At 44.3% G+C, this 23,157-nt stretch overlaps 1 protein-coding gene across 1 annotated transcript in view; it reads left to right on the top strand.

Annotated features, from left to right (window-relative positions):
• GPAT3 (glycerol-3-phosphate acyltransferase 3) overlaps positions 1-23,157 on the top strand; it is a 546,683-nt gene that overhangs the window by 303,819 nt on the left and 219,707 nt on the right. Inside the window, exons 4-5 of the mRNA XM_086961865.1 lie at positions 9,602-9,676; positions 13,651-13,740. Coding sequence (XP_086817991.1) covers positions 9,602-9,676; positions 13,651-13,740 — 165 coding nt within the window. The remainder of the gene's footprint in view (positions 1-9,601; positions 9,677-13,650; positions 13,741-23,157) is intronic.

The following is a 23,157-nucleotide window of genomic DNA, read 5'->3' as shown; positions in this document are numbered from 1 at the left end:
AAAAAGGTAACATAGTTATTTGTAGATGAATTGAAACACCAAGGATCGATCAATCCTAACTCGTACTTTAATTGCTGGAAGGCTTGAGCATATTGAGGTTTTGCTGGGTCTTATTTAACTTTGAAGAATTCAGAGCTAGTCATTGCATCAACCCCCCCCCGCCCCCCAGTAAAATCAATTTGGGAAAGTCTATTCCTGCAACAGATAAATCATTAATTGATTTAGGATCATCTTTGAGAGGACCATAATATGTAACCATCGTAATGCTCCGGTGATTTAATGCAATTTCTTTAGCTGCCCGTCTCCCAGCCTAGTCTTAAATGTTTTTTAAAATATTTGCCTTAAGCTTATTCAATTTCAATAGTGCTACTCCAGTGTGGGCTGCAGTAGCTGAAGAAAATGTTTGGAATATGAGTCTCTTGCAATAGGATTATTGAATGATTCTGCGGTGAGAGGCATTCTAATGTAGACTTCTTTTTTTTAAGTTATTTATCTATTTACATTTACAGCTATCACCTTCAAACCAATCATAGCAAATGGCTATATTTGGTATTACAAAAAACGGCCTTATAGGAATGTCTGTAGCCCAAAAGAAAAAAACATTCTGCAAATCTATGACCTAATTAAAAACACAAACTTTTTCTCCACTTCCCTTCTGAACCTACACTCCCTAATTAAACCAATACTCTCCTCCCACTTCTCCAACCTCTTTCCTGGCCGTCCCAAGTACTTCCTCTACCTTCTCTCCATCAGTGAGTGCTCGCACTATGCTCTCCAAGGAGCCCACTTCTCAATTGTGATGCGCAGGTGTGCACCTTGGGTATGTTGAGTGAAGTGTATCCAGAACATATCATCCAGAAGTCACTGAAACGTGCTAGAAACAGGGATACCCACATAGACCTTGGCAACAACAAAAATTAGACTGAACAACTTACATAAGTGAACACATATAGCTGGGCCTGGCCCACGAATGAGGTCAAAAGGATTATCAACAGGAAATGATTGGTCCTCAACCCTGGGGCACTGTAATTGGCTAAACCTCTGTTTGTAAACAAAACAACAGAAATGTATGTGATGCCTTAGTAAATACATGCAAACAAATTCCAGTCACTGAAAGGAATCCAAATACATCTTTGTGGGACCAGGGCCGGACTGAGAACCAAAACCGGCCCTGGCAAAGTGCTCGGCCGGCCCCCTGGGGTTGCGACCGACCTCTTTCCTGGGGCCGGTTTTCGGCCGATTTTGTTACAGGGCCGATTTTGCAGCTTTGCTGCAAAAACGGCCTGTATCGTCATGCTACCAAATATGACAAACACAAATTAGGTATTTATCAGGAGCTTTATTCATACCTCCTTGCTCGACCCTGTCGCATACTCTAAATAACCACTTCCTGTCACTACTCCGCCTCTTCCCCTATCCCCCTGACTCCGCCCACCAACAACTAGACCACATACTGCATTACATCTCCCCCTTTGTTAACAAATTAAGGAGCTGGAATATGACTTGCTCATAGTTCTTCAATTAACTGTACAGGCCGTCAAATGTCTCTTCTGGGTCTCAGGACCACACCTCGCTCTCCAGCTTCAGCTTCAGCTGGGATCTCAAGATTCTGTGTGACAGTTGTACTGCTAGGTCTCTCAGGGCCTGGTTGATCCTTCATCTTGGTGAACGCATCCTTAACAGCAGGAGCGCACCGTTGAAAATGCGAAATGTTCCTCGTAATCCTCCTATTTTCTGACTCCGCGTTCACCATGGTACCTTCTGCTGAGTAATCATTAAAGGTTCAGCTCTGAATTTACAGTCTGTCTTTTTCTGCTGTTCTTGTTTGACCAGTACGCAGTCCCCTTCTTGAAGAGACAGGGATCAGGCTCTTCTTCGGGTGTCAGCATAGGACTTCATTTTGCTCTTGTGCGCGTGGTCAGCTATGACTATTTCCTTGTGTACTTTGGTGAGTGACACCGGTAGCAGCGCTCCTTCCCATGTGGGTATCCGTGTCCTGATTGGTCGTCCTAACATGAGAGTAGCAGGACATTTCCCTGTTGTGGCATGAGGTGTTGTTCGATACGCTCTCAATACTTCATTGAGAGCTACTTGTAAGTCCTTCTTATCACTGGTGGCTTGCTGGAATGTCTTCTTTAGGGTTGCCATGAATCGCTCCACCATTCCATTGACCAGAGGCCATAGGGTAGTGATCTTGCGATGTCTGAAATTTAAGTGCTTCGCGAACTCTCCAAATTCACGACCATTAAAAGTGGGACCATTATCCGTTTTGAGTTCTTGCGGAAAACCCCAAGCAGCGAACACTTCATCTAACACAGCGATGGTGCTGGTGGCACTGGTGGATGATACAAACTGTGCTATTGGAAACCTGGAACACTCATCCATTACTACCAAAACATATTTGCCCGACTGAAGGGGTCCATAAAAGTCCATGGCGAGTTCTTGCCATACTCCGCTTGGTAGCTTGGACATCTGTAGTGGTGCTGGAGGATCTCCTTGATTGACCAGTTGACACTGGGGGCAGTCCTTTAGCGTGAGTTCCACCATCTGGTCAAAAAGCGGAAACCATACTCGTTCCCTGAGCGCTCTTTTTGCAGCAACCTCTCCACGGTGGCCTTCATGTGCCAAATTGATGACACCTTGGCGGAGTTGTCTAGGGATGACAATTCGTTGGTCCCTCAGGAGGAGTCCCTCTGAAGTGGCAGACAGTTCATCACTCACATGCCGAAAATCTTGCATCTCTTGACGGACCTGTGGATCGCACCCTTCCTCCTCGTTGTCATGACGCCATTTGTTGGTTCGCAGTCGATGCATCACTCTTTGAAGGATATCATCTTGAGCCGTGGCCTCGCAAATTGCCTCTAAGGGAACCGCCGGTGGTCTGGCTTGGTCCACTGCGAAGTGGATATACTCTTCTGCCACGGATGGATGTGACGCTTGTGATGCTTGAGGGTGCCTTGACATGTAGTCTGCTGGATTTGCTGATTTTCCTGTTTTGTGCACTATTTTGTCGGTGTACTCCTGTAAGCGCAAGCCCCAGCGCTCAGTCCGAGGTGGCATTTTGGCTCTGGGATTGCCAAATATGGTGACTAGTGATTGATGGTCCGTCACTAGCGTGAAATGTTTACCGTAGATGAAGATGTGAAAGTGCTCACAGGCCCACACTACGGCAAGGCTTTCCTTCTCGGGTTGAGAGTAAGCCTTTTCAGTGTCCAACAAACTCCTACTGGCATAAGCTACGATGTGTCTCTGGTCTGTTCCATTGTCTAATTGAGCCAGTATTGCACCCAGTCCCACCGGGCTGGCGTCCACGGTGATCTCAGTGCGTCTCTTGGGGTTAAAATACGCTAAATTGCCTGCTGATTCGACAGCCCGTTTAATTTCCTGGAACGCCTGCTCACATTGCTGTGTCCACGTGAATAGTTGCCCTTGCTTGGTGAAGACACGCAGTGGGTGACTGATAGTGGCGTAATCCTTTATGTATCTGGCACAATAGCTCGCCATGCCTAGGAATGATCTGATGTCGCTCACATCTTGTGGGCTTTTGGTATCGTTCAGTGCGATCACCTTCTCAGGATCAGGCTTCATCCCTGCACCAGAAAACACATGTCCAAAGAACTTTAGAGTCGATTGATAAAACTCACATTTATCTTTGTTAAGCTTGAGATTGGCCTCCAGTAGGGCATGGAACACCCGGTCCAGTGCTTTATCATGCTCTTGAACATTTGAGCCATAGACTAGAATGTCATCACTATAGTTTAGAGTGTTCGGTATATGATGGATAGTTTGGCGGATGGCTTCCTGAAAGATCCCTGCCGCAGACGAGATCTCGAAACTGAGGCGTTTGTAGCGAAACAAACCTAGATGAGTTGCAAAAGTTGTTATATACCTTGATTTCTCATGTAGTTCCAATTGGTGTTAACCTTTGTTCAAGTCTAGTTTGGAGAAGACTCTTGCCCCATTTAGCGATGAAATCAAGTCGCTTAAATGAGGCCCTGGGTGGCGCTCCCGCTCGATGGCAGTGTTGGTAAGCCTCATGTCTACACATAGGCGTACCTTTTCGGGCGTGCCCTTCTTTGGCACGATGACTACTGGTGAAACCCCTGGTGTTGACCCTTCTGTCCACTCAATAATGTCCGTTCTCAAGAGCTCTTGGATTTCATCCTACACAGCTTGCTGAAGGTGGAATGGCACCCGCCTGTGATGTTGTGCGACGGGGCTTATTTGTTCATTGATGTGCATCTGTATCTGGCATTTATTCATTTTTCCCAGTCCGGTGAATAGTTTAGGAAACTTGTGTAAAATGTCCGGATCATCGCTTACCCTATATAAAATTTCGATCAGCCTAAGACGCTCCGCTGTGGGCAGACTGAGGAGACAGTCAGCTTCCGGGCCCTCGATGACGTGTATATGAGCCGGCACTGAGGTGTTCTTGTGCTTCAGGGTAGTTGCAAATTTCCCCAGGCAGGGGAGGGTTTTTTCGACATCCATGTGAATACTCTGACATAGGCCGGGCTCAACGTGGGCTGTGGTTTCATCTTATTGTATTCAGTCACAGGAATATAGTTCAGTAAAGCCCCGCTGTCTAGTAGGAACTTGGTTTCATGAGTCCCCACACTAATATCTAGTCTCTGGTATTTCTTTAGCTGGTCCGGATCAGCTACCATGCTGGCATACTCGTCCATGTACACCGACTCCACCGATGCTGACAGAGACTCTCTGGATGGGGACCTTCTCACCCATTGGGACCTGCAAGACTCTCTGCTGGAGTGTGAAGAAACCGATGACGACTCCTGCCGATCCTGCACTGCCTTTGCATGATGGCGTCTGGTGTCCGGTCGAGAGGATCTCGTTGGCCCTTTCATCCTTTCTTTGTGATATTCTCCACACATGGCCTCAAAATGATTTTCTCTTCTGCATTTTCGGCACTGCTGACCGATCGCTGGGCATCCGTCTGTGTATGGAAAGTCATAGCCACATCGATAACATTTCCGCGGGCGATCTCGTTTCTTGTCCCCACGGCCAGGTTCATGGCGTCTGCCCCCTGTGAACTGTTGGCGGGAAGACGGCCGGGATGACCTCCGTTGATCTCGAGAATGTCTGTGTGTGCTCTTGGCTTGTACTCGATAGGTTTGTTCCCGTCTCTCACCATGTCCCGTTTCCATTCTTCTGGCATGTTCCTCTGCTTGGTCATGCACCCGGGTCATTTCTTCGATCTCATCAAGGTTGTGACTTTTCCTTAGCAACCGCCTTCTGAGCGTTTCAGATAGGCATCCTTCAATTATGCGCAGTCTTATGGCGTCCTCCGTGGAGAATGTGTCAAACTCACAGTATCGAGACAGTCGTCGTAGTCTCATTATGAATGTCATCATCAATTCCTCTTTTTCTTGACGGGCTTGATGAAACATGTATCTCTCATAGTCCACATTTCTTTTATGTAAGAATCTTTTATTTAACGCATCACGTACTTTGGTGTATGATCCTGTTTCAGCAGTCGGAAGTTCCTTTATTAGCTTGCTGACTTCTTTCCCCGATAGATTTCGTAATGCAATCAACTTTTTATCATCATCAGTGACTTTGGGCCCTTTCATATAGTCCTCAAAATCCTCAAACCACTCCTGCCATCTGGGACCCATGGCTCCTCCAGCTATCAACGCTAGTGGTTCTGGGGCACGCAGATATGAGACGCCCGCCGTGTTTGGTGTGATCACCACTGTGGCTGCACCGTTCCGCTGCGGTGACGTCGACATTTTGCTGTATTCCTTTATCTTTCCTTTTATCTCACTGTCTTTGCTTATGCTTGTTTTCGTGTTTTATCTCTTACAGTTGCCTAAGCTTGTTTCCGATCTGGCTCTTGCAGGAGCTCGTGCTTGTTGACTGTTTCTTTCTTGACATTTGCTTGTGCTTGTTTCTGTCTTTGATTTGTTTCCTGTAGGAGCTTGTGCTTATTTGCTGTTTCTCTTTTGCATTTGCTTGTGCTTGTTTCTTTTCATTGCTTTTACTCATGCTTATTTCTTTTTTTTTTTTGCTGCCTGACTTCAAGATGGCTGCTTATGGTTTGCACATAGGGGATGTCTGGGGGCCGCCTGACTCAAAAATGGCAGCCGCTGTGAAATCTCAACTCTCACGAGATTTGGCTCTCCCTCGATTTGGGATTCACTCGGCCCCACTCACAGCACTCACCGGGTGCAGGTGCTCCCTTCTGAACATTGAGACCTCCACTGTCTCCACTCCAGCAACGGACACCACGGGGAAAGATCGGGTGGGCTCCCGATGTCACGTTCCCTTTCCTCAGACTCACGCTTCAGTGGTGAGTTGTTTTAAGTCCGTTTTGGCGCGCGATCGTGCCCGCTGATTCTTGCAGCGATTCACTCGCAGCGCAGCACGCTCCACGCAGCCTTCTCAGCCACAGAGCTTCAGGGCAGGTAGGCAGTACTTCCAGGCGGCTCACTCTTTGCCGCGGCACTCCTTTCTATCGCAGTGGTCACAATGGCAAACTCCTCATCGGCGCCACCGGGGACAGGGTCACACAGCGTCGCAGGATTGATTTAGGGAGCATGATGTGCCCGATCCCACCCTCGTCACCAGCTGTAGCGTCGTGCTACCAAATATGATAAACACAAATGAGGTATTTATCAGGAGCTTTATTCATGCCTCCTTGCTCGACCCTGTCCCATACTCTAACCCCTTCCTGTCACTATTCCGCCTCTTCCCCTATCCCCCTGGCTCCGCCCACCAACAACTAAACAACATACTGCATGACACGGCCCTGTAACAAAAACGGCCCCCAGGGCCCAAAACCGGCTCCCAGGGCCCAAAACCGGCCCCTACCCTTGCGGCGCACCGGGGGATTGCCCGGTGCCCGCAACGGCCAGTCAGGGCCTGTGTGGGACCTTCCACCTTTCATAAGACATCACCCATGCCGTGGGTCTGGTGTCTGACAATTGCTAAAACTAGCACAGAATTGGAATTGGGATTAACTTGCAAGTGGCTACAGAAGGTACACATCAATTGCATGCCTGTGTAATGAGAAATATGAAGGCATGAGCACGAGGAAAGTAAAGTTGAGGATCGGTGAGCATAGGAGTAACCTCCTATGTAGAAGAGCAACCACCTAGATGGCAAGACATTACTTTAATAAACAACACACTGCCACTTATTTTCATTGGATTGTTATAGAACTACCTGATTAAAGAGTTTTATATAGCGCTGGCTAGACCTGAAGGTATCAGAGCGTTTTACATGGGAATCAACAATGTAACAGAAAAAGATCAACAATTACACAATACATAAAAAAATAGGCAATACAATTAGGAGAGGAGAGAAAGGAGAGAGAAAAGTAGTGGAGGGGGCAGGGGAGGTGAGAAAGGGAGGATAAGGGAAGAGACAACAAGGAGAGACGAAAGGAAGTCTGTCTGAAGATCGACTAGGTAGGTGATGACCTTGGAGGGAATCCACGGCCCATCTCCCCTATAGCTAATCCAGGTAGCTCCATCCGGTATCAGACAAAATAGTTCAGTCTCAATACATTGAGAGAGGAGAGAAAGAGAGACATAAATAGAGGGAGGATGCGGGAAGAGACGACGGGAGAGACGAAAAGAAGTGTGTCAAAAGACCGACTGGGTAGGTGACGTCCAAGGAGGGAATCCCCGGCCTGCCTCCCCTATAGCTAAACCAGGTATCTCCATCGGGCATCAAACAAAATAGCTAGATCTCAATTGACGAGGGAAAATTCACAGATAAACAGGGTGGGGACTAAGGCCAGGACAGGTGAGGGCAAAGGTTGTGGGGGGAAAGGAGACAGGTGAGGGGGAGGAAAATTAGACATAGCAGGGAGACACGAAGAACTGTGCCCAATGTCCGGCTGGGTAGGTGATGGTTGAGGGGGTGAGCCCAGGCCAATCTCCTCTAAAACTGTCCAGCAGCTCCACCGGGCATCAGCCATGTTGCCTCGGGTAGAGGCAATCTCAACAGGGACGGTCACCATGGGTGCTGGAAAGACCCAAGGGAGACAGCGAGCTGACAAGGGTATTGGTGAGAAACAAAAATTAAACAGGTTATACAAAGGAAAGAAGCAGTGTTGCACAATATGCATAATAATATTAAACATGAGGATAATCGGGGGGATTGGACAGGACATAAGAAGAGTCGGGGTAGCATATATGGCAGAACATAAGAAGAGTGGGGGAGCATAGGATAGGTAACAGGTAACGGCAATATATTCATTTGGCGATGCGTAGCTCAGTGAAGAGGGAAGACCATCAAAACGTAGTCCCAGTGGGGCCGGAGGTACGGTCCAGGTCACAAGATACTTCTAGAAAAAGAACAATGGTGGATATGCAGGTTGGGCACACACATCCACAATCTGAATGATGGCATTTCATGGACTCAGTTGAACTAACACGTATGGGTTTCTGTGTAAAGAGTCACAATATGATGCACAATATGACATACTGATAGGTAATGGTTCACAGTGCGCACAAACAGAGTGCTAGGGGGGGCCATATTGGTACACATGGATATTCCATTGGCACATGGACTTTCATTTCTGATTAATTTTTTTACTGTTTTCTGGGACACATTGAGTTAGCATCTCCCACATTAGCATTTTTTCCTCTATTTTAGATTACAGAAATGTATTAATAATCTTCTAAATGATTACTAAGCAGCTTCGAAAAATTAAGGATATTGCAATGAGCCGTATTAGAAGCCCCTCTGGGGCTGGGCGAAGTGAGCTAAAGAACGATGATGGTTTCAACCCATATCTGTGACTGGGGTGAGTGTCTGAAAAGTTTCAGCACTCCGTGCATCATCTCCTTGTGTTTGCTTTGCTCGCCCTAAATTGGCAGTGTATGCCCATACGTGGGTCCCTTGCTCACTTAACCACTCAATTCAAGCTAACCTGGCTGATGAGGGGTGTTACCCTGAAACCAGTCCCAGGGTGCTTGTTTACTGTCCATTGAAGATCTGGCTTGGCAGTTCAGGTTGGACTGTTCCCATGAGGAATAGGGTCAAGACTGATTTGCATATGGCTGGGTCTGAACTGGGGTGGCGAATTGAGCTAAAGAACTATGATGGATTCAACCCAGATCTGTGACTGGGGGTGAGTGTTGGAAAAGTTCTTACCCCATCACTGTAGGTTCCGTCAACTGAGCAGGTAAAAGATTGAGCTCCATGAAGCAAATGTTTTGTAATTTCAGCTAATGTCTTGTCTGAACATCAAGCTCAGATTGAAATCGGGAGTGAGGGGTGGGGCCTACGGACGAATGAGAAAATCGTTGTATTTATCATTATAAGGTAAGTTTAACTATGTGTAGTAAAATGCTAGAAAGCAAGTGTTTTTGTTTATTTACATGAAATAGCTAGCACCCTGTGACCTTGTTTTGCGCATCGTTTACTCGCTACTGCATAGACCCTGGCTCACATCAGTGCGCGTTCTATGCAACTGATTCACATAAGGCAACTGTGGCAAAGCTGCTATTGCTGTGTGCTGGGATCTAGCCAGCTATGGAAATGAAAGGAACGTGGATTGTAGTGGAGTGTGTGTGTACAAGTGTCTTGGTTTCTACGTGGTGTCAACAGCTATTATTATGTTTTGCAGCATTAGCCTGGCGACCATCGGGCTCAGCTTCCTGATTATAGGAGCCACACTGGTTGGTCAGCTGCCCAACAGCAGGTAATCTTTTCTAATAAATCCTAGCGTGAGTGACCAGAAATTACAAGAAATGTAAAGCTGTTCAGATACCCTCTTGGCATGAGCCTCTGTTTTTGTTTCAGCTCTTTTGGCCGGGCAACATATAGTTTTCAACATTTCTTTGGGTTGTCATTCATTTTGTCAGCATTATTTGCGATATTTATTATTACTGTTAGTGTCGTTGTCTTGCAATAATACCTATACTAGTTATAATAGTATTGCACACAGTCATATGTATATAAAAACCCAGTGAGAACAAGCAAACAATGTAATGAAAATGTCCTTCCGTCCTAGTCCTGAACAGTTTAGATAATCTCTGCAAGTAACGAAAATGGGAGTGAATAACTAAACAAAGAAAAAAAACAGACTCTATAGAACAAATGAATGTGAAATTGAGAAGCGAAATGGCAGAAGGCCAATTGAGAAAAACAAGGCGACAAAAAAGGAACAGAACAGGAGTGTGATGAGGGGAATTGGTGCTTATGAGTTTCACTGGTACAGTTCATTCATATTACAAGAGAAGGCAGGGGAGGGCGCTTGAAGCACTCACTTCGACCATCCCCATAAAAAGTGTATTTAATCCCCAAATTATAATTTTGGGCTTCATATTGACCTAGAACCATTGATCATTGCTATCACGCTGCTTGTTCTAAGAGCAGTTATACCTCATGAAACTAGGTGGGATGAAGACAACTAAGAGTCTGATTTAGAGTCCGTGTAAGGGTTACGTGTTCACAAACGTGGCGGATATCCCGTCTGCCGTATTTAGAGTGCCATTGAATATAATGCACTTGTAATATGGAAGATGGGATCTCAGTCACGTTTGTGATGGAAAATCCTTCCACCGAACTCTAACTCATACCCCAAGTCGGTGCTTAATTTGTGCCGCTGGTTTCTGGTGCTCGGTACCAGCACTTAGTTGTCAACACCGGCACGTATGACAGTCTGCTAAATCGTGGTTCTGTTTGATTTAGAGATTATCACAACAACAGTTTATTAATCCACTATACATTAAAAAAGAAAGATACCTGCTGCCCAAGCCATTCTCATAGCGTTGGGGGTCTGGAATAGTCTGCATTGGAACACTTGCAGGTGTGTGATGACAGTAGTTGTGTTGGTACTGTCATTGGCAGGGGTAATGGGTGGTGCAAGCTGCAGTGGCCTCCTGACAAGGGCCCCAGCACTTATTTTTATTTTTTTTACAAATTAAGTACTGTCCCAAGTTCCCATTGACATCCTACAATGTTAGAGGTGTGACTTGGTTAACCCTAAATTAGGGCTTTAGGGTTATAATTAAGGCTCCCTGTTTTCCATTTTTACAGATAAATACAGACGGAAATGAATGTGCTTTCTGCCTGCTTTATGTTTTTAAAATGGATAAATACAGAAAATGTTCTTCTTTTAAGTGACTCTTCGTGCTGTCTTTAATGAATTATAGCCCAACAGCTGAGCAGATGGACAGCAAGGGAAATTAAAAACAGGATGAAATTTCTTTAAAAAAACTGCATTTTTCAACATACATTTGTGGTATAATGTTAATATTTGCCAGTATATGTACTGTTGTATAACATTTGGCAACTTAAATAGCTAAAATACGACAGACATCAAAGTATGAGTGCACGTCTATCATTTAACTAAGTATGGAAATATACAGTTTTACAACTACATTTATATACAAAACAAAAAATAAATATTTATAAATACAGCCGGAAATGTTAAAAAAATTAATACCATAAAACCGGGAGCCCTAGTTATGATTGACGTATTATTGCATCCCTGTTGTGCCTGGACAGGAGTCCGATGTTCCTTCTCATGCAAGGTCTCTTTCTTTAAACTCATTTTTAATAGTTGCACAAAAAATTGGTTTACCTAGTTCTAAAGAATGTCAAGATTGCTCACATTTTCTGAAAGTGAAAATGTAAATTTCTCTAAGTAAAGACGTGTGGCATGTTCACACCCCAACAAACCAACATCACAATTTATAGAGCTCTACTAAGTCCTTCCTGTTTTCTGCAGTGCAACATTTAATACACATATTCCTGTGTTTGGAGCTTATTTAAAGAGAGGAGCAGGTCCAATTGCGAGCAGTTAAAGGTCACTCCATATATGTAATAAATAAAGCTGTGTCATACAAAGCATTTAGTGAATATATATCTTTCTTGTAGTTTAGGTTTTTTCTTAATTTCTGTCCTTCTGCTTTTTTAATACTGGCATTTATTCACATTATTGCCGCCTGTCGTTTAATACTTTTGTGTTTACTAAAGGGGTGCGCTCTTACGGAGTAAAGCACTGCATGGTTTTGAGTATGATTTAAACATGTATGGTAGGCAGCAGATTGAAATAGTCTGGTCCTCTGCATGGGTGTTTTTAAGTTGAATGATTCCCCCAATGAGTCATTTGTACCACTGTGTCTGTTACTGTTTAATAATCTTTTTGGGATTTTCACTAAATACTGGGTGATTACAACAGTAGTTAAGATCAATAGGTTGTAATGCATTCCTGTTATTTGCTGTTTTTATGGATTTTAAATATATGTTTACATATTTATTCATGATACTTTATTACATGATGTATTGTCTTTATAAATTTGTACTTTTATGATCTGTGTTTTTAGATCGTATAAAGTGTTTTGACTGACTGAGTCATTTGTAGTTTGTTGAACGTGTTGCTGGTTAAACCTGCTGAACTTGCTTCTGCTGTCTCTCCCTGTCTGGGAACCTTGTTGGCAGGTCACGTGGCCTGGACTGAGCCCTGTAAACACATCTTAATGCAGGAAAAACTTAGGTGCTGATTCAGCAGGTTTCCTTAACGAGCAGCTGTCTTGGTTGGTCTCACCTGCTGAATCGCTAGCCACTTTGTGGTAATCTGCCTCTGCCTTCTTCACATGCAATGTTTAATGTAGAATACTAGTATGTCATGCTAGAATGTGTAATGAGTCATTGAGTGAAGTCATGATATTCTGCGATAGCTTTGTAAGTAAACCTGGACAGTTATTCCAGACCTGACCTGCTGGTTGCTGGATGAGATTCTTTATGCCAATAAATCTTATGAAGAAACTATCAACCTGCCTTCTGCTTATGATTCAACTTACTTCACACTGCTGATGGAGTAAATTCTCTGTATGAGTGTCCAGTGTATGTCCAAGATAGCAGTATCAATGCTAGATTTTCAGGATATTCATATAAGATAAATGTACATATAATAAGCATAAATGGAAACCGTTTTTGTGATCACTGTCAGCTTGAAAATCTCCCATGGATTTGGCCTCTGCTCTGTTTACCAAGTGTAGGGATGGATGTTGGACCGAAACTTAGGTCCAATGCTATAATTTTACCAGAGTTTACCTATGACCCGGCAAAATAGTCATCCAGTCGAAAACATTTTAAGTAAAAGTTCATGTTGGACCAACATTTCAAGGTCATGGGGCCCTTTTTAAAGTTTTCATAAGTTGAGAGATATTCAACCTGCGCTTCAAGCCATTGAAAAGAAGAAAGGCTGGTTATCATTGTTCTGTTCATCACAGTATTGTGTCCCACCAATTCACAAGAAGTGTTTTTTTCCTACGGATGTATACAATTTGCAAATTTTGGCATTTGCAAACAATTTTCTTTTTATACAAAAAACGTAAGCAATTTCCCCAAATTTTCTAAGTTTTAAAACCAAAATAGCAGGTGAAAATGGTCAAAAAAGTAGTTTTTGCTCGAGGTATAACTGAACAATATGTACTGTGTAGCTGGTGAAATCTCAAGCAAAAAAGTTTTTTGCTGAAAAGTTGCTATTTTGCTTGCAAAATTATAATTTCAATCTATCTGTTTTTATTTCACCTGCTCTGGTTTCGTCCATGGGTAGAACAGGAAAGGAATAATTAAGTTGATTTGGCATGGACCCTACCAGATGATCTCAGTTCAGATTGCAAAGGTGACTTTCATATTGAAAAATGTGTTTACTTTTTGCAGCTTCAAGAATTGGCTGAGTGAAACAGTCCACCTGATTTGTTCTCGGATATGTGCCAGGGCCCTTTCTAGTGCTATCCAGTATCATAACAGGTGAGTTGACCTGGGGTCTTGCACCCACTTATATTAAATGAGATGATACCACTCCTGGTACCATGAATATGCTCTCTCTGTAGGGCTGCTATGGAAGCCAGTTATACAGAACTGTTATCAACTAATATTCAACAGCACATGTATTTACCAGTTTGTAGGCTGTAGCATCGGATTAAAACTAACTATCATGTTCCCATTTAAAAAAAATATATATATATATGTATATATATATTACCTACTGGCAGTCGCCAGTAGGTATATATAGTTAGGATTTGTTCTCTATGGAACTTTTGAAAATTCTATGTCTGATAACTTTGGCGTTTGTGGACGGAATCGGCTGAAATTTTCAGGAAAATGGCACATTTTGTTTCTGAGCAGCCCCTTAAAATTTGGGGGGGTTCCGTTAAGGGGGGGCCGAGAAAAAAGGGGGATCCCAAAACGCATTTTTCCATAGGGCCTTTGGCCTCACTCTTAGCTCGAACGGCTGAATGGATTTACACGAAACTTGGCAAAATTATAGGGACTGTTAGCCCGATGTGCCTTTGCTGGGTCTCAATATATGTGCTCCAGTGGATTTTGAGAAATTAACGTTTAAAAAAACAGATATATCTGTGACAGCGTCACAGATAGCGCACCAGATCGCGTACTTTTCGCGTAACGGAGCTTTGCGTAGCGAAGCTGATTGGCTCTCCGGTGTCTGTCAACATTCTAAACAGTCCGGTGCGGCCGCCATCTTGTCTCTCGGTAGGATCGAGAGACAAGAGGAGGAGAAAAACGAAGGGGGAATTTAATGAAAGGGGGCAAGGTAGATCCTTCTTGACCCCCTAGGAATGATGTTGGGGTTATTAAAGGGTCCCGTGGGGCAAATAATAAAAATTTGATTTTTCACGTTAGAAGCGCTTCTCGGTGCGCGAACCGGGTCGCAAACTGGTAGCGAAACGTGAATTCGCCATTTTGTGTTTCGATTTAATTAAATTACTAGGTATAAGGGGGTACGGGAGACGTATCCTGACCCCTTATGTTTTCTGAGGGTGGCTGAGGAGGCTCATATATGTTGATACATGTCTTCCAGCGGCTGTGCGTGAGCGTTTTTTTTTTTTTGCTGCGTGACGTCTGTTAACGTTCGATTCGATGGAAATCAGGAACTGTTGACCGCCATTTTGTCACTGCGAGTAAATATTTTGTTTTAAATAATTGTTATAAATGATTCCTTATTGATAAACATTGTCTGCGCCATCTTGCCTTTTTTGCAATGCCATACTTTTGTTGAGCACGGCAGTGTTATGTTGTGAATTACTTGTCATATCACTTTAACTGTGTTCATTCCACATTCCATCTTATAGTGTTCTTACCCAATGTTCTTTCCAATGTATTCCAATGTTATTCAACAGGCAGCCATTTTAGATGCCTTGACCAGACCTACTCTATGCACGCCGCCGATCCTCAGCATGGCTTCCCACCCTCGCAAGCATCTCCCCCACGCACTGGTCACCCCCGCTCTCTCTCTCATGCATGGGCCAGAAACCTTCTCCCATCTGCGCTGTTCTTCTCTGAGAATCACACCCTGTGCCCGCCCGACACCTCCCTTTCACCCTATTCACTACTGCACCCTCTGACACTCCTCTTCCTCTGTGTCCGATTGTCCAGGCCGGTCCCAGGCTATCACCTAGTCCTGCAGGTGTAGTTTATGGCCCTAGCTGTAGAGAATCACCCCTCTTCAAAGGAGTTACAGTAGATCAAGGCCCCCACCCGATGAGATCCGTCACACCACACGCGTTCCTACTATCTGATAACCATCCTGTATTGTGCTTGGGGAGGGGATTCTCACTGTGAGTGTGTATGGGTCCGAGCCTGAAGCGGAAGATTCCAGGGATGCCTCTTTGTACATCAAAGTTTTTACAATTATGTGTCACATTAAAAATATATAGCACTCCAACAAAGTAGTAGGATTATAACATTTTAATAACTTATAAATATATACAACGCAACAAAAACAGTAAATACATTTAAACATTTTTTTAAAAAAGAAGCAACAATGGTCAGTAGCTGTGTTTTGTGCGAATAGTCCCAAGGCAGCACAACGTGCTGAGTTCTGGACGGCACCCAGGTGATGTTACCTGGGTGCCGCACTGGTTTTTGGTATCCTACAATGCAGCTCTGAAAAACGGCGTGGGGCGTTCCGGGTGGTGCAGGGGGAGGCCTCATCAGTAGCGGTCTGTTGTGCGAATAGTCCCAAGGCAGCAGAACGCGCTGAGCTGTGGATGGCATCAAGGTGATGTCCAGTAAGTTGCCGCACTGGTTTTGGCATCCTACAATGCTGCTTGGAAAAACGGCGTGGGGCGCCCCGGGGGGGGGGGAGGCGGCGTAAACGGGCCTCCCCAGGTGGAGGCTCGTCTGCTGTATTGGGGCGCCCCTTTACCGTTTCAGTTGCCATTCCGCCCGCTTTTGCTACACTGTGCCTCATCCTCCATTCAGCTGGTTATCGCCCGCTCTTGCGGCTACAGCGTCTCGCTCACCATGTAGTTCAGTTGCGCCCACTCTTGCGGTGCAGCAATAGGCGGCTGCTACAGGACTCTTAAAATGGCGGACGGCTCTTCGGATTTGGGCCTGGTCCACTAAAATGGTCCTGGGACACCTTGGAACTCGGATGTCACCTGAGCCTTGTAGATTTTACAAAAGTCTTGAGGGCCCCCGACTCCTGCAGTCTTTCGGTGGGGAGCGGCTGCCATGATTGCTCGCGGAATGACCACGACGGAGCCACGAGATGGTGGTGCTCTCATGCTGACGCCAGCTTCAGTCTGAAACATCCAGAAACAAGGTGGGCTTTCATCGTTTGGGAATTTTTTTTTTTTTAATCCAATGAAAAGTGTTATTTTTAGGTCATATGATCAAGCCTTCTATCATTAGGAAACCAAAAGTAAAATGAACCAATGAAAAGTTTTATAAACAAGTCACATGACCTGTTATGCTTACGTTACGCGCTGGTATAAAAAGCGTAGAAAATCCGTTGGCACGTGAGGCGGCGTCAGTAGCGGACCGATGTGCGAATAGGCCGAAGGCAGCACAACGCGCCAAGATCCGGATGGCACCGAGGTGGTGTTCAGCAAGTTGCCGCACTGGTGTGGCCATCCTACAATGCTGCGCCGAAAGTCGGCGTGGGGCGCCCCGTTGGCCTGTGAGGTCGCGTCAGTCAGTGGGGGCTGTTTGAGAAAGCAATGTGATGCTGTGCGTCGCCCCCAAGATGGAGGCTCCTCGGCTGCAGTGGGGCGCCCCTTGGTGTTTCACTCGCTATCCAGCTGAGTTGCGTCCGCACTTGCGGCTACAGTAGGCCGAAGGCTCCTGAGGTCCGGCGGAACTTTTTTCCTTTTCCTTTCTGCATCTTGTCCCACAATCCGTTTGACCTGAAGACACGACCAGGTCCCTGAATGTGTGCAGGGGGACGCTATTGATTAAATCAAAATGGCGGCTTCACACAAAGCTGACTCAAGCGTTGCTGGTGATGCTATACAGACAAAAAATGGTTTTCAGTTTGTACATTCTTCAGGATTTTTCCATCCAAGGCTGGTTGAGAGTTTGTAGAACAATGGCTTTAGATCTTGCCCTCCCCTCTTTTGACTGTTGGTTCTTGTTGCCTAGCTCTTCTGTTGTCATTTAACTGAACCTTTTTTGACTGCCGAAAGGGGTTCTGGTCCGACCGCTGGTTGGTGGAGACATTTTGACTATATCCTGGACCTGCCCGGCCTCGCCCAAAATGGCGCCGGTATAAATGGGACTCGTAACTCCTTGTTGTGTACTGGTTGAACAACCTTGATATCACGAGATACGTATGCATTTTTGAAGCACATAGCGGGCGGGGACGAGAATTGATTGAATATTTTGACATCCTTATTGATATTAAGTTCTGATGTGTTATTGATTACTGTACTATTGTAAGTTCGAATTAACGTCACCCATGGTACTTGCCCGCAAATGTATATCTAGAAAATTTTATTGTAAGTGGCCCTGTCGTATTTTAATTACAAAAAGTACGTCCACCGATTCCGCGACTGTTAGACACCTTAGTTCTTGCAACCTAATGGCCCGCTCGTTACGTTCCTCTACAGTGTAAATGTTTTCTCATCATATACGATTCCAGTTTGCTCCGTGGCCGGCCCACGTGGTTATAGGCCCGTATTTGTATACTGACATTTTCACAATAAAGGTTTTTAAAACAAAGCATGGTAGTAGTATTTACATTGGTAAAGTTTTTAATTTTAGTCACTGTTTTCGAATCAGTAAAAGGCAAGTGAAATAAAGCAGTCCAATTATATGACGGATAAAAGGTATAATACGCAGGAACGCAGTTAAGATAAATGGTCAAGGGCTGTTGTGTTTTTTACTCCTGCATCATAAAGTGATCGATAAGAATCTGATATTCAGGCGTATCGGCCACTAAGACAGCAGACCGAGCATCTTTTGCTCAACGGCTCCGTCATGGGACGAAGAAACGCCCTTTTGCTATAAAAAGGAATATATTTTACTTGCAGGACAGTTGTAAATTTTTCGGGAAAGTACATTAGCCTGGAACATTATAACATATATGTTTAAGAAAAAATAATGTTCGAAAGCAATAAAAAGCGTAATTTTTAGGTCATATGACCAAGCCTTTCATCATTAGAATAACAAAAGTAAAATGAACCAATTAAAAGTTTTATTAACAAGTCACATGACCTGTTATGCTTACGTTACGCGCCGCGCCCCGGATCGCTTCCGGGAAGCTGCGCTTCGGGCACCGGAGCACTTCCGGGTGCGCTAACGCGGCGTGTCATATAACGCATTACGCGACAACATAGGTCCAGAATATAGTCAAAATGTCTCCACCAACCAGCGGTCGGAACACAACCCCTTTCAGTAGTCTAAAAAGTTCTGTTAAATGACAACAGAAGGGACAGGCAACAAGAACCATCAGTCAAAGAGGGGAGGGCAAGTTCTTCCCTACCGGGTCACGTTGGGGCGCTACCGGAACTGATCGAATTGGTAGTCTACAGTGTTTCTGGATGTTTCAGACTGAAGCTGGCGTCAGCATGAGAGCACCACCATCTCGTAGCTCAGTCGTGGCCATTCCACGAGCAATCATGGCAGCCGCTCCCCACCAGAAGCCTGCGGGAGTCGGGGCCCCCAAGACTTTTGTAGAATCTTCAAGGCTCAGGGGACGCTTTCGAGAATGGGGCCCAAGCCCTAGCAGACAAGCGTCCGAGTTCCAAGGTGTCCCAGGGCCATTTTAGTGGATCACGCCCAAATCTGAAGAGCTGGCCGCCAGAGAGTCTTGTGGCAGCCGCCTATCGCTGCATCGCAAGAGCGGGAGCAACTCAACTACATGGTGAGCGAGACGCTGTAGTCGCAAGAGCGGGCGGTAAACAGCTGAATGGTGGAAGAGGCACAGTGTAGCAAAAGCGGGCGGAATGGCAACTGAAACGGTAAAGGGGCGCCCCACTACAGCGTGTCTTCAGGTCAAACGGATTGTGGGACAAGGTCCAGAATGGAAGAGTCATCAAAAGGCAAAAAGTTCCGCCGGACCCCGGGAGCCGGCCGCCTATGTCGGGGGCGATCTTAGGCCACACCAGGGCAACACGACTTGGGGAGGGGGCAGGAGCCAAGCGCCCCCTCCCAGTCCGCGCCACCACACCGTATGTTGAAAATCTGAAGCTATCGTTCTACAAACTCTCAACCAGCCTTGGATGGAAAAATCTTGATGAATGTACAAACTGAAAACCAGTTTTTGTCTGCATAGCATCAGCAGCAACGCTTGCTATCAGAGTGCATGAGTTTCATGCTCGATCGATTGAGCTAGCCGGATCAGGCAACAAAAAGTATAAAATAGTTATGTAAATAGTTATTTAATAAAATGTTTTACCCTGTTACTTTGCTGGTGTGTTGTATATATTTATAATATTTGCATAGAGTTTATCAATATTTTGGGCGGGGTGGGTGGCGGAGCCGAGCTGTCTTGCAGCCATCATGGTGTGGAGCTCAGTTCATCTCACTAGTTTCGTATTTCTCATGAGGGGTTGTTTTTAATGTTTCTATTTTAGCTAGGTCAAAAAGAGATCCCATTAGTGGCCTACTGATTTTGCTCGATTCCTTTTGTTTTTTAAAACGATTTTTCACTATCTGCAAAGACTAAACAGAGTATTGCGACTCTGTGTTTGTTTGTAAATAGAGAATGAACCAAAGAGAACCAATTCTAAAACAGTAAATGCTTGGATAACAATCAATCAAATGGAGAGAGAAGCAGACACGACGGATTAGAACGGGGGCAAAGGCCTGCGTTAACTACCCTTCACTATCTGCAAAGAGAGAGTACTGCTAAGAGAAAAGCGAGGGGGGGGAGGAGGGGCAGCGTTCAAAGTACATCAGCGTGCATAAATACGAAAATGTTTTTACCTATCACGTACTTCACATTTGACAGCTTTTGATATTTGCTATTAAAAAACCATTGTAATTCACTGAAAAAACCATAGGTTTTAGGCCATATATAGTTAGGGGTTAGCATTTACAAAACCTTAATTTACTCGCACAAAACCATAGAAATTCACATATATAGTTAGATGCAATAACTATATATCGCGCACCCGCAATCCACTGCTGATGATGTCACATATTACATCATTAATGACATGGTCAGTGACATCACTGATGACATCACTGATGACATCTCAAATGACATCACTGATGACATCACTGATGACATCTCAAATGACAACATCCAGTGACTGTATGTTTCTGAAAAGTCAAAATATGTCTTGCATATTGAAGAATGAGTGGATGTATACGTGTCTGGATGAAGGATTTAGTAGGTGCATGACTGACTGTATGAGAGAGTGATTAAATGTGTCTCACTGAGTGCATGGGTTAGTGACTAAACTGTCTTAATTTGTGCATCATTATATCTGTTGTTCTATAAAGTGCTGCATGTGTTAATCAGTAGCTATATGAGTAACTATATGGGTTATTGATTGGTTGCCTAAGTATTTCTATGGGAGAGTAAGTGTGTGTGTGGGGGTGGCTGGGAGGTGTGTGACTCTGTATACATGTGTGAACAGTTGATTCACTCGATCTATGGGTTCAAAACTGCATGTTGAAACAGCTGTATGGGTGGTTGACTGTGTACGAGTGTATTGGTGAGTGAATGGATATCTCAGTGCTACATGTCAAAGTAAGTAAATATGTAAAACACAGTACATGTGAGAGCTCACATATATAAATTACTGTGTATAAGAGCCAGTGAATGTGTGAGTGGCTGAATGGATCATTGAAAACTTGTATCGGGAATTGTATAGGAGAGTAAATATGTGTTAGTATATGTTTGAATAAGTAAGGTGTGTATAACTGTATAGTTGATGAAATGGAGGTGTGATTGATTCAGTGCATGACTGACTAGGTGTGAAGAGGTTGATCGTATTATCACATGATTGATGTCATCAGTGATGTTGTCAGTAATGACAAATGAGATGTTATCAGTGATTTTACAAGTGATGTCATTTGAAATATCATCAGTGATGTCATCAGTGATGTCACTGACCATGTCATGAATGATGTCATTTGAGATGTCATCAGTGATGTCACTGACCATGTCATTAATGATGTAATATGTGACATCATCAGCAGTGGATTGCGGGTGCGCGATATATAGTTATTGCATCTAACTATATATGCGAATTTCTATGGTTTTGTGCGAGTAAATTAAGGTTTTGTAAATGCTAACCCCTAACTATATATGGCCTAAAACCTATGGTTTTTTCAGTGAATATATATATATATATACATATATTTAAAGCAACATGTATAATACCCGTTTAGAATCTTTTTTGAAGTGGCTCATGACAAAGAAGAATGTTATGAGGCAATAATCAATTAAAAATATGCATTCAGCACCTATTGGCCAGTAAATGCTACCAACCCACTGCCCAGATTGGTTGCTTTGGGCATGGACCAGGGCTAGATTTTGTTTTTTATAGAATGGCACTGTATGGAATGGTATGCCGAAGTATCTTTCTTTGCCTGGTTATGTTTCCCAAAATGATAGTATGGAAGTTGAAGTCCCACGCTTCCCATCTATGCACATAGCATCAGAATGAAATTGGCACACGAGGGGCAATGAAAAAACTTGTTAGGTTAAAATGTGCACTAGAAAACATTACCTCATACTACACCATTAATTGCAGTTATTCTTTTTTTCCTTCTTTTTTTAAAGCCAAACCAGTCTGTTGGCAACGTTTGTATTAATGTAGTGGAAATTGATTTGATACACTGAAGAATTATCAGGTAGAATGAAAGTGTGAGAAGCAGCCCATTTTATGATGTACAGTCATTTCAAGAGATAAGTGAATCTAACGTGCGCCCCGCTCTTGTGGTCAAGGATGTGAAAATGCCTAAAATCTCAACGTAGGCTTCGCATGAAGAGAGGGTTGTATTTCAAGTTTTCGGTTTTCTGCTGATATAGTCAACCTTATGTAAAGCTAGACCTCTCATATAAATTGAATATGTCTGGAATTAACTCACCTGGGAACTCAATGTAGGGTATTCATAGTTCAGAGTTAGCAGAATATTATTCTACTGCAGCAATTAGAGCCCAGTTTATCAGTAATACCCGTATTGCGGGAATCCTTCCCACCCCAGCACCCAGTGAATTTGTATATCTCAGAAATATTGCACCGTAAGGTGAAAATATTGTGTTCCGTTATGCAATTTCTAGAAATATTTGTATTAAGTTCTAATCACGCTTCTGGCATAGTGCCTGTGTTGAAAATCTTACTGGAAACTCCCAAGGATTTACCTGCATCGAGAGTAGGGTCTCATAAGACGTGTGGTGGAGAAGTGTGGCTCACTGGTTAGAGCGGCAGACTCTGAAGCAGAGATCAGGCCCAGGACCAGGGTTCAAGTCCCGACGCGGCAGGGTCTTGGGCTCAATGTCCGCGGACTCGATAATTCTCGCCTCTGCACCTACTCTAATCTTGGGTCCCACGATGCAACTCTGGGCAATAGCTTGCTTAATCTCCACAACGGCCCAAACACTGGGATGCCTGGCTTCACCTTGGGGGTGCCCAGGAGGGGCATCTCACAGGGAGAGCCAGGAAGGGTTCCACAGCGTTATTCAGCGCTGGGCCGCCCGTTTGCTGGGGCAGCTGTGCGCTTTACAAGTATACTACATTTACATTTACATAACATATGAGGAAATAGAGAACTAGCATTTCTGCCAAAGAAAGAGAAAGAATAATTGATGGTCTAGTCAATGAAAGAGTTTACTCAATTTCCCAGTTGTTTGTAGTACCCACCAATATACTGTCTATTTATGGACGGCGTCTGTCAGGCTTATGAGGAGGGCGTAGAGACTTTGGCCATCGTTCCCGGATCCACATTAATTGGAGGTAGAGATAT

This window comes from Lissotriton vulgaris, chromosome 3_1 (genome assembly GCF_964263255.1).
Source record: "Lissotriton vulgaris chromosome 3_1, aLisVul1.2, whole genome shotgun sequence".
In the NCBI taxonomy this organism is placed as follows: Eukaryota; Metazoa; Chordata; class Amphibia; order Caudata; family Salamandridae; genus Lissotriton; species Lissotriton vulgaris.
The sequence above is the reverse complement of the archived record's forward strand: the minus strand, read 5'-3'. Positions and strand labels throughout refer to the sequence as shown.